Source organism: Xenopus laevis, chromosome 3L (assembly GCF_017654675.1).
Source record: "Xenopus laevis strain J_2021 chromosome 3L, Xenopus_laevis_v10.1, whole genome shotgun sequence".
In the NCBI taxonomy this organism is placed as follows: Eukaryota; Metazoa; Chordata; class Amphibia; order Anura; family Pipidae; genus Xenopus; species Xenopus laevis.
In genome coordinates, this window is record NC_054375.1 from 78,030,858 (window position 1) to 78,041,834 (window position 10,977).

General features: G+C 37.2%; 1 protein-coding gene across 9 annotated transcripts in view; it reads left to right on the forward strand.

The window, feature by feature from the left end:
- The window catches only part of plxnb2.L (plexin B2 L homeolog), a 115,984-nt gene extending 105,249 nt beyond the window's left edge, over positions 1 to 10,735 (forward strand). For all 9 annotated transcript variants that reach the window (XM_041586424.1, XM_018252602.2, XM_018252597.2 and 6 more), the window contains 12 exons: positions 179 to 245; positions 534 to 680; positions 1,180 to 1,336; positions 2,863 to 2,963; positions 3,494 to 3,578; positions 3,675 to 3,829; positions 4,663 to 4,823; positions 5,344 to 5,491; positions 6,059 to 6,123; positions 6,794 to 6,869; positions 7,466 to 7,540; positions 9,862 to 10,735. In XM_041586424.1, the coding sequence (XP_041442358.1) occupies positions 179 to 245; positions 534 to 680; positions 1,180 to 1,336; positions 2,863 to 2,963; positions 3,494 to 3,578; positions 3,675 to 3,829; positions 4,663 to 4,823; positions 5,344 to 5,491; positions 6,059 to 6,123; positions 6,794 to 6,869; positions 7,466 to 7,540; positions 9,862 to 9,966 (1,342 nt within the window). In that variant the 3' untranslated portion in view covers positions 9,967 to 10,735. The remainder of the gene's footprint in view (positions 1 to 178; positions 246 to 533; positions 681 to 1,179; positions 1,337 to 2,862; positions 2,964 to 3,493; positions 3,579 to 3,674; positions 3,830 to 4,662; positions 4,824 to 5,343; positions 5,492 to 6,058; positions 6,124 to 6,793; positions 6,870 to 7,465; positions 7,541 to 9,861) is intronic.
- The last annotated feature ends 242 nt before the right edge of the window (positions 10,736 to 10,977 follow it).

Genomic DNA, 10,977 nt, shown 5'->3' on the forward strand with positions numbered 1-10,977 from the left:
TCTGTGCCCACTACTCTTTTATATTAAGGAGCAATTGATTAACATCATATTTAATGCCATTAGTCATCCACAATCATTTTGATCACTTGATAAATATCATTTTTCCCCCATAGAATAGGACAAGCAAACCAGCATATTTTGCATTTCAATCTAAAATCATTTTTGTTTGTTTCCACAGGTCAGAAACTGTTGTGGAACGGATGCTTTCAAATTGGATGTCCATATGTTTGTATCAGTATTTGAAAGTAAGTAATGGATAATATCGGTAGCTTTTCAGCTGCCAGGGAAAATGTCATTTTAGTCCCATTGAGTACATTGTTCTTGTTGGCAGATGGCTTGTCTCATTTGATAAAGTGAGAATATTATAGTTATGGTTAGTGTTATAGTTACAGTATATTATAATCGATCACTTGGGCATTGTGGCTTAAAAGGAAAATGTCCTTTGAAAAAACAGTTTAAGATGCGGACCTGTTTTGTTTTTTTCCTAGACGAATTAAGGCTATTTAAATTTTAATTCTTGATTCCAAATGCAGGACACTGTTGGCGAGCCTTTATACAAACTCTTCAAAGCAATTAAACACCAAGTAGAAAAGGGCCCAGTTGATGCTGTGCAGGGTAAAGCCAAATACACACTCAATGATACCGGATTGCTAGGGGATGATGTTGAGTACACGCAGTTGGTAAGTGGATTGCTTGGTAATTTAGGTAAAATGCAATAATATTGAAAGCACTGTCAAGCATTTTTTTTATGTGCAACATTCTTATGAACAAATAGAACTGTTCATTTGCAGGGATTACTATCCGCATTCCCGTGCTGTTTATGGATATGATTGCCTTTAACACAGTAAAATCAAAATCTTTTCCTACATTAAGCTATGGTAATTAAAATGAGGTGCACATTTAATCTGTTTCATTCTTAACCCATTTTTGATTCATGATTTATATCAAACAAGGGAAAGTTGTGCCCACCACTCATGAGGCTGTGACCACAAAATACATATAGACAAATACAAGAGTCCCTCAGTGCTCAACCCATTATCGATATATTTAAGATATCGAGGCATTTTGTCTCACCCTTTAAACAAAAAAAAGTTATACGACATACTTTACCAGTGTTTCCTGTGTAAAAAGGTAGAAAACACTAAACTGTTGTGTGGTTTTTTTTTTTTTTTTTTGCAGACAGTCAATGTAATTGTACAAGAGGAAGGTGCCGAACCAGTACCAGTAAAAGTGCTGAACTGTGACACAATTTCCCAAGTAAAGGAGAAGATTGTTGACCAGGTTTATAGGAATATTCCTTATTCCCTGCGGCCTAAGGCTGATAGTTTGGCTCTGGGTAAGCAGTGTTACTAGATAAAAGCTATCATTGAAACTGGCTTCCTGAAAGGCAAATAGGCTATGCTTGGTGGAGTGGCTTGACCATTCTGTTGCATTACATATTAAAGGAACAATAACACCAAGTAATGTGTATTAAAGTAATGTACTAATTGTACTGCACTCGTAAACTGGTGTGTTTGCTGCAGAGACTCTACAATAGTTGATATAAAAAAGCTGCTGTGTAGCCATGGGGGCAGCCATTCAAAGCTTAAAAAGGAGAAAAGGCACAGGATACTCAACAGATAACAGAAACGCTCTGTAAAAATTGGATTCTTCAGAACTTATCTTTAATCTACTGTGTATCCTGTGCTTGAATGGCTGCCCCCATGGCTACACAGCAACTTGTTTATTTAAACTGTAGTAGTGGTTCTTAAGCCAAAACACAGCAGTTCTACCAGTGCAAGGCAACAATGCATTATATTGTCATTCCTTTAAAACACTTTCATTTTTTGGTATTACTGTTCCTTTAAGGCAACAGGTGACCTTAATTTCTACTGTGTGAATGTGCAAAGTCTGGAGAACACTAATGCAGTGTGTCACAAACTGGGGCTTACTTGCAAATCAGGTGAGACCTGAGTAGCTCCTAGCTTCTCATGAATGCTTCTAGGTTCTGCTTTGACAGCATCTCAAGTACCAAAACATTTTGGCAGTTAAATTCAGTGTCAATACCTTAGACCCAAACATAACACCAGAACACATTTTTCATAGAAACAATTAGTGACTGATGTAATGTGTGGATGAAAAATACAGATTTGCCAGTTATGGTTAGAATGACCATGACCATAAACTGAATTTGCATCAAATGACCATGGACACATACTATTTCTTGTGTATTTAAAGGAAAACTATACCCCCCAAACAATGTAGGTCTCTATTAAAAGATACTGAGTAAAACATCTCATGTGTAAAACCCTGCTTCATGTAAATGAACCATTATCATAATAATATACTTTTTTAGTAGTATGTACCATTGGGTAATCATAAATAGAAAATTGCCATTTTAAAAAATAAGGGCCGCCCCCTGAGATCGTAAGATTCACTGTGCACACATACAAACCACATGTAAGGTCACATGAGCCAATTAACAGACAGAGTTCTGCTTTTTGCTTCCTCACTTCTTCCTATTACAGTTAGAGTTGTAGTATTTCTGGTCAGGTGATCTCTGAGGCAGCACAGATTGAGTCACGAAATGGTGGTTCAAGGCAAGAGATGTAAAAGGGCAATATTTATGTGAATATATATTCCAGTTTGGTAAGATTCTTTAATATGTCATTCGATTTGATATAAACTATCTGTTGCTTAAGTGTTCATTTTGGGGGTATAGTTTTCCTTTAAGTAACTCGTATCAGTTATTGGTTATATTTTTGTATGTAATTTGTATATGCCATGTATACACCCTTCTGTTGTACAGCACAGGATAATATGTTTTCACCTGGAAAACTTGTGTTAACAATAATAATATTATGCCTTTAATGTTGTTTCCAGAATGGAGACCAGGCTCTACTGCACAAATACTCTCTGATCTGGATTTAACATCACAGAAAGAAAGAAGGTTGAAACAATATAATACTCTCATGCACTACAATGTAAGTTTTATTTCATTACCATGATATAACCTCTTGCCTATGTATACTGGCTGACAAAGTAAAATAATTTATATTATAGTATTCACTGTATCCATTCAAAAGACCGCTGTACCAGATTTCTTACACTTCGTATTTTAGAGTGGCAATAAACGTAATGGGGTGATTATGAACTGGAATTATGTGATTAAAGTATCACTGCAACAGGAATGTGAGGCTTGTAAAAGCCACTCTCCATCATATAATGTATTTACTGTCTGTTAACTTTAAGGCAACTGTAAGTTCGAAGTGTCACACAGACATCTATGCCATTTAGACATTTCAGGGGAAAGTCAGATAGATCTGAAGATACACTAGAGTACATTTTCCCCTAGGAGGGTTAGGGAAAAGTAGGTACCATATGTGTCCTTGCTTGTATTTCTCTAGCTGCAGTAAAACTGCAAATACACAGAGCAGCTTGTTTGGATTGCCTATATATACATGAGCATTGTAAGTAAATAAAGCCATTCAACAATATGATTGTATTTATATAGGTCAGGGATAATGCCACACTCATTCTGTCCAGAATGGGGATTTCTCAGCAGCAAGAGGAAAATCACCAAGACATTCCAGGGGAAAGTAAGAATATATATTTATATCATTAACCAGTAATAAATAAAACACAAGCTGTTTGAAAAAAGCCATGTGACACATGTTTTTACCCCTTTTCTCTAGGACATGCACTGTTAGAGGATGAAAATAAAACATGGCACCTTGTCCGTCCAGCTGATGAGGTAGATGAAGGCAAATCAAAGAGAGGCAGTATGAAAGAAAAGGAAAGAACCAAAGCAATAACAGAAATATATCTAACTAGGCTACTTTCTGTGAAGGTAATATATAAGCTTTGGGTACATATGAATTATTTTGAAACATTTCTGCAGTCATCACTAATTAAACTGCTACCATAACCTAAAAGTATCAGCTATGCTGAAGGTGCACCCAAATAGCTTCAATGGAGAGATTCGTATCTCTTAAATGGGTTTGGGGTTTAATATACATTTTTAACCTATTATACAGAAACCTCTCAGTGGTGCCTTTCTTTATTCTGTCTTATTTGTAGAAACAGTTCTTCCTTTCTGACTGATTTACTTTTTCTCAGGACTAATGATCATGAAGGAGCATCTTGTTAATAAAGCTGAAAGCCATAATGAAGCCTTAAATGACAAGTAAAAAGTCATATTCAATGGGGGTGTCATGTTAGGCAGCACCCAGGGAATATAATCACTATCCATAGACCTTTTTTTACTCTACTGTGCATACATGGCACCCAGGACACTGGAAAGGATTGCTGGGGCGTAGGCACAGATGGTGGAACAGCACTCAAGGAATAGGCAGTAGCATGGGCCTAGGGTCCTAGTTAAGAGATTATATACACTGGGTGTCAAGACGATGACAAATTGAATATTACTTGTCCTTTAAGAAGCCTTAAGGCAGTGGTTCCAAATCTGTGGGCCATCCTTCACAGGCAGGCCCAGAGTAGTGGCTGAAGGACAACCCCACCAAAAAAAGATTACAACTGCTTAATGGCATTGTGCTAGAACTTAAAATACATCGATTGTCTATTATCCAACATCCTTTATGAAACTGTGTTATCTATTTGTGCAAGAAGAGCCCAAGCATGAGCTTGTTTTTCTGAGGAAAGTTACTATTTTGTTTCCAATAGGGTACACTCCAGCAATTTGTAGATAACTTCTTTCAGAGTGTCCTTAATTCCAATCAAGTGGTACCACCAGCTGTGAAATACTTCTTTGATTTTCTTGACGAGCAAGCAGAAAAATATGAAATCAAAGATGAAGATACAGTCCACATATGGAAAACAAACAGGTATGGTCTTTCGCTTGCCATTTTTGGTATTATGTTTATCTGTAATGACAAGTCTTCTAGGCAAGAAGATAAAACGACGGCATCATTAAGGCTATAAAGGCAGTGTTTTCCATGAACTTTAGTCAACATGAAAGGATTAAGGGAAAGTGCTGTTCTATACGTTTGGAATTATTTTTAACAAAAACCGCCTTGTTCTAACTTGCTTGGCTATACAGTATGTAAAAAAAAATATTCGTTGCCAATCTCTAAAGCTGTTGGTATAATTTGAAATTACAGTTTGACTTGATATAAATTCTCTAGGTGGATTTTGCAGAACATTTGTAATTAAACCACCAAGTTTCCTGTGTTGAGTATTTGCATTAGTGAGGGCTTCATCTACAGACTGATGGTTTGGCAGTTTAATCACAAATGACTGAATATGTGGAGCATGTTGATCTGTCTCTTTAGATTAAGACTGCTGTTAGAATAATTCTGTTTGAATCTTGTGTCTGAAACATTCCTATTCATTAATTATTTGCAGTTTATCACTAAGATTTTGGGTGAATATACTGAAAAATCCACACTTCATTTTTGATGTGCATGTTCACCAAGTAGTAGATGCTTCCCTGTCAGTCATCGCACAGACTTTCATGGATGCCTGCAGCAGGACAGAGCACAAGCTTAGCAGAGTGGGTGATATTTCTTTGTTTCCATTTTACTAAAAATGTGATTTCTTTCTTCTACCATTTGTATATATATATACTTTCTTAGTCACGATTCTCTTATGATTGAACACTGAATTATGGAAAGCAAGTCTACAGTAAAAACTTGTAAAACAGTAAAAACTTGGAAGCACATTGGCTCATCTGTTCAAGACCATATAGTCACAGTGGGTAGATAAACAATATTAAGGTGGTATGCTAGGTCCATTGTTCTGAAGCTCATATGGAGGTGCCTGTGATTTAAAAGGATTAAAGGATTAATAGGCATCAACTGCATGAACCCTAATATGATGTATAATAATTCATCTCCTTAAAGGGCTTATTCACCTTTAAATGAACTTTAATATAACGTAGAGATTGATATTCTGAGACAATTTGCAGTTGGTCTCCATTTTTATTATTTGTGTTATATAGCTTTTTATTCAAGATCTCTTTAGTTTTAGCAATCTGGTGAAAGCTAAAGCTAAACTTTTATACATCATTTTTGTGTTCATTGTATATGTTCTTATTTTCTCTTCTTTGTGTCTCATTTAGGAATCTCCAAGCAACAAGCTATTGTACGCAAAAGAGATCTCAACTTACAAAAAAATGGTGGAAGAGTAAGTGGAAAAAAAGAAAGCATTTGCTGCAGGATTTTAAACTTTCTTTCTCTCTATAGAATTCCTCTAAACAGTGCCCAGAATATTTTTCATTTCACTATCATAAGCAGCTGAAGTGCAGTTCTGCTACTTCCTTGTCTAACATGAAGCTCCACCCCCTGAGCTCTCTTTCTCTCCTCGACTATGAAGACCTCAAAGAAGTCTCTACTGTGCATGCCTGATTGATTGAGGGACGGAGCTTCACACTAGACAAGGAAGTAATATAAAAGGCTGAAGATCAGCTGCTTATGATAGCAAAATGAAATAAGATTTAATGGAGGGAGAAAGGTTACTCTGAAGCTGTTTAGAGTAATTTTAGGGGATACTAAAATAAAAGGCTTACTTATCCATTAAATAAGGGTACATATCAATTTATATACAGTACTACAGAGTACAGAGCAAACAGGGAATGCAATACTTTGTAAAATAAATGTTGTAAATCCAACGTTGTCCTTTAAGGTCAGAAGCAAGGTAAAATGAAGCTTTCTGGCTGCATTCTTTTATGGGGGAAGGATGGAAAAAATTGGGCCCTAATGGACAGATCTCTTGTGAAATTCGCCAAAATGTACCTTTGCCTACATTTAATGGTATTTGTTGATTATTTGCTACTAAATCGTTTTGTTTTTTCCAGCTATTACAAAGGAATCCGCCAGATGGTACAAGTTAGCGACCAGGATATGAATACGCATTTAGCAGAAATTTCAAGGGTATGTACTAATATTGTGTGTTCAGTGTAATATGAAAATGAAAGATATCGCTAGCCTTCTAACCTCTGTGGAGCAAAATATCAATAGAAAATGAAATGTCTGTTTCAATCATGTGTATACATTCTCAAAAACTGCTTTAAGTTACTTATCTATGAAAATTGCAAAGCCACCATACCACATCAAGGTAGCTGTCTCTCTGGTCACAATTTACATTGTCTGCCACATATACTTGGTTGCATTTCTTGGTAAAAATGTTGCCTGACCAAAGGACTGTCGGTCGTGAATAAGAGCACCTCTTAAAGGACAGATTTGCTGATGCTACAACCACATGATTCTGCCTTCCTGCACAATAACTAAAATACAAAGGGGACAATTCTGACAAGCTCAATCCTACTTCCATTATAATTTACTTATATTTCATTTGGACTTTGGGTGCTCTCCTATCCCCTTTGTGTTTTGGGGGTTTTTGTTTTGTGAAACCACTTTCAGATACTGCTTTATAGTTTTATAAATCACAGACCATGCAGTTGTTTTCTTCATCACATTATGTTTCTGTACAGCTCAGTCTCATGGTTTGTATTTTTTTTTATTCACAGGCTCACACAGAGTCATTAAATACACTAGTAGCACTACACCAGCTATATCAGTATACAAATAAATACTACGATGAGGTAAGTAATGTTTGACGGCTGATTACATTTGTGTGTTCTGTTACACTACTTTCTGTTTTGATTGGATTTTTAATTCACAGTATTTCACACACACTAACACTAATTATGACTGGAGACTATCTGTACATTCATCTTTGCACAGACATTCCTTTCGATTCCTTTCAGTATTAAAGGAACATTAACTATATGCTTTTTTGCATATAGAGTTGCTGTGTGTGTTCCTATAATGTCTATGCAGGTTGATGAAAACACCTATTTTCCTGTTTTGACATTCTGTTATTCGCACTTCAATTTCCCTTTTCCAGTGTGGTGACCGCACTGATCCATTAAGACCACCCAATGCTTATGTACACTTTTCTCCCCCAGCATTTTTTAATGGTGTAGCACAGTGTCTATGCCCCAGCAGCCATATTTAATAGATCAGAACTACCTTCTATAGCTTCCTTTTGCAGTTCCTGATTTAGCACCTTCCTCTCATCTGCAATCCCTGTAATAGATCATAGCAGTGATTCTACCCTAGAAGCCACTTTTAAAAATTAAAGTTTATCTGCTCCACCCCCATTTCAAAATAGCATGGTGGAACCAAGCACCCACGAGCTGTGGAGGGAATGTTTATCTCTTCTGGCACTTCTGGCAGCATCTTTGTCTGAAATCTAGCAGCTGCCATAGCGTCCTCTGCCTAAAGCTCCCCATACATGAGCTCCCCATACATGAGCTCCCCATACGCTGCCAACAGACTAGCTGATTGGGCAGTGTAAGGGGCCCTGATCGAAGTCTTGCTAAAAATCAGCCAGATGTTGATTGGGCAGGTTTAAAATCCTGTTGGATCGAGGAAGTTCTTCTCGTTGTGATCTGATCGTTGGGCACTAGGACCCATGAGAGATCCGCTCATGCATGTATGGCCACCTTAAGTGCAAATATCAGTTAGCTGACTGGGAAAACAGTGCTTGCTGGATGCATGAGTGGGTAGATTATTAAAGTGGCCATACACAGGCAGATTTAAGCTGCCGATTCTGCCCCTTCAGACTGAATTGGTAGCTAGTCTGCCTGTGTTTGTGTCTGTCAGACAAAAATTGGCCAGATATCTATCAGACAGGTCTAAAAATGGCATCGGGACAAGTGGTCGTTAATGCAGTCCTCTCCCGTCTGTCTTAATTGCTACTGATTATAGAAATGTGGATGAACGGAGGGCACGCCATACAAGCAAATATTTGGCAAAAATATGCACTTGAGGTGCAAAAAACCATGGTCACCCCTACACAGAGCGGCCATACAATCAATATACCATACAAAAGGTTATGCACTATATGAGGGGCTATTCTCATTTGTGGCAAGTATATCCGCTCCTTGTTGCTTCTTTTTTTTTTTTTTTTTGCTTCATACTAACCTTTGGGTGGTATGTATACTATTACCATGTATATTATTGCTGTATAAACTGAACATTTGTTAACACAATTGTATATTGGCAACCTTTTTTTAAACGGTAAAATGTTTTTTTGATACCACCTAAGTCTATATTTGAAAAATTCTTTTGAGAGTGCATAACCTATTGTATGGTATATTAATTGCTACTGATTCCCTCTTTTGACCCGGGTGCCAAATTATTGGATCAGCCTCATATCGAGCAATGCAAGGTGGCCAAATCGGGCAAAGATCTGCTTGGTTGGCATTCTCTTCAAATGAGTGCATCCTAAATGTAAAGCCACCCAAGAAACCCACGCTGCACTCCGAATCCTGTGAAAGTGGTTTATTGTGCCAACAAACTAGGCAACGTTTCGGGCCAACGCCCTTTCTCAAGCCTATGGCCACCATTAAAGCATAGTATGCTAAAGATGGCCATGCACTATAAGATCCGCTCGTTTGGTGACATTGCCAAACGAGCGGATCTTTCCCCGATATGCCCACCAATGCAGGGCCGAGTGATCGGATTACAATTTGGTGCAATGGGCTCCAATGGGTTGATCACCGGAAAAATTCCCGATCCATACCGCGCCCAGATATCGATCGGGAAGACCCGGCGGAAGCCTCCCTCCATACACGGGCAGATAAGCTGCCAAATTGGTCTAAAGGACCGATATCGGCAGCTTTAATATGCCCGTGTATGGCCACCTTAATGCATAGCAGATTCACTGCAATAGAATAACAAATAAATGACTTGACACACTATTTTCTAAGTAATTATTAGGACCTCAATTAAAAAATATACACGGACTACCTGATCCACTCAGTAGATAAAATGTGACTCCATAACAGTCTTGTGACCATGCTTCACACACATGGCAATGTGTTTTATATTTATATTCCTTTATGCTCATTTTCAGATAATAAATGCTCTGGAGGAGGATCCTGCTGCACAGCGCATGCAGTTAGCATATCGACTACAGCAAATTGCCGCAGCACTAGAGAATAAAGTGACCGATCTTTGACCGGAACACCCCACTAAAAACACGTTTTCAAATTGAAGATGTTACGTTTTTCCTCATGAGAGTGCTATATTTTTTAAAAGTCCTATTACCTTTTTTTAAATGCACCTGGCCGTGTATCATTGTATATGCACTGTAGAAAACTGTGCTAACGGAGCCTTTTTTAAATATCTCATAATTGCACAATGATTTGTTCACCATTAACATTTTTACATTCATTATGCAAACATACAGCATTTTTAGTGATATTTATAGTCAAGCAATACATAAAACAAAGCAATCATTTCAGCATATTAGGACTTGGATAAACCACTCCCCCTCCCTTCCCTCAGCTCATAACTGTAATAATTGGACAATGTGGTGGTTACACTTGAATTTGTGACTGTATTTCCACTAAGTGCCACAGGAGGAGAAGTAACTGATTTTTATTCCAGATTTTAATGTGGTTAATCACAGATGTCAACGGTACCAAAAGAAAAGGTTTCATACATTTAAAGCACAAATGGAGATTTTCTAGCTCTTTAATTTTTTTTTTTTTTTACTCTGAAGTTTTATTTTATATAAATATACATTCTAATGTGCCTTATATGTAACATTTTAAGAAAAGACTGATACGTGATTTTGTAAAGAATACAGAAAATTTATTTATGCCACTGATTTTCTTTTTGTGAAAAATTGTGACCAATCTGTAAGTTAATGATGTATGAATACATGGATATGATTATGTACAACTTTGATGTTTCTCTTGTATTAAAATACCACTGATATTGTTTCTCTGTATTTGGGCGCTAAACAAGCACGACAGGATCATGCTGTACCATACAATATACGGAAAACATAAGGATTTGTGGTTTTAGTTTTACAAGCAGCACCTGATTGTAACCTTGAGAACTCCAATAAAGAGTCTCACATTGCACAATGACTGGCATCAGGCAGATGTTCTATTTACATTTAAGCAATTCAAATTAACGGGCCTGTGACACCAGCTATACTCATTTAAGCGCAACTTAGCCA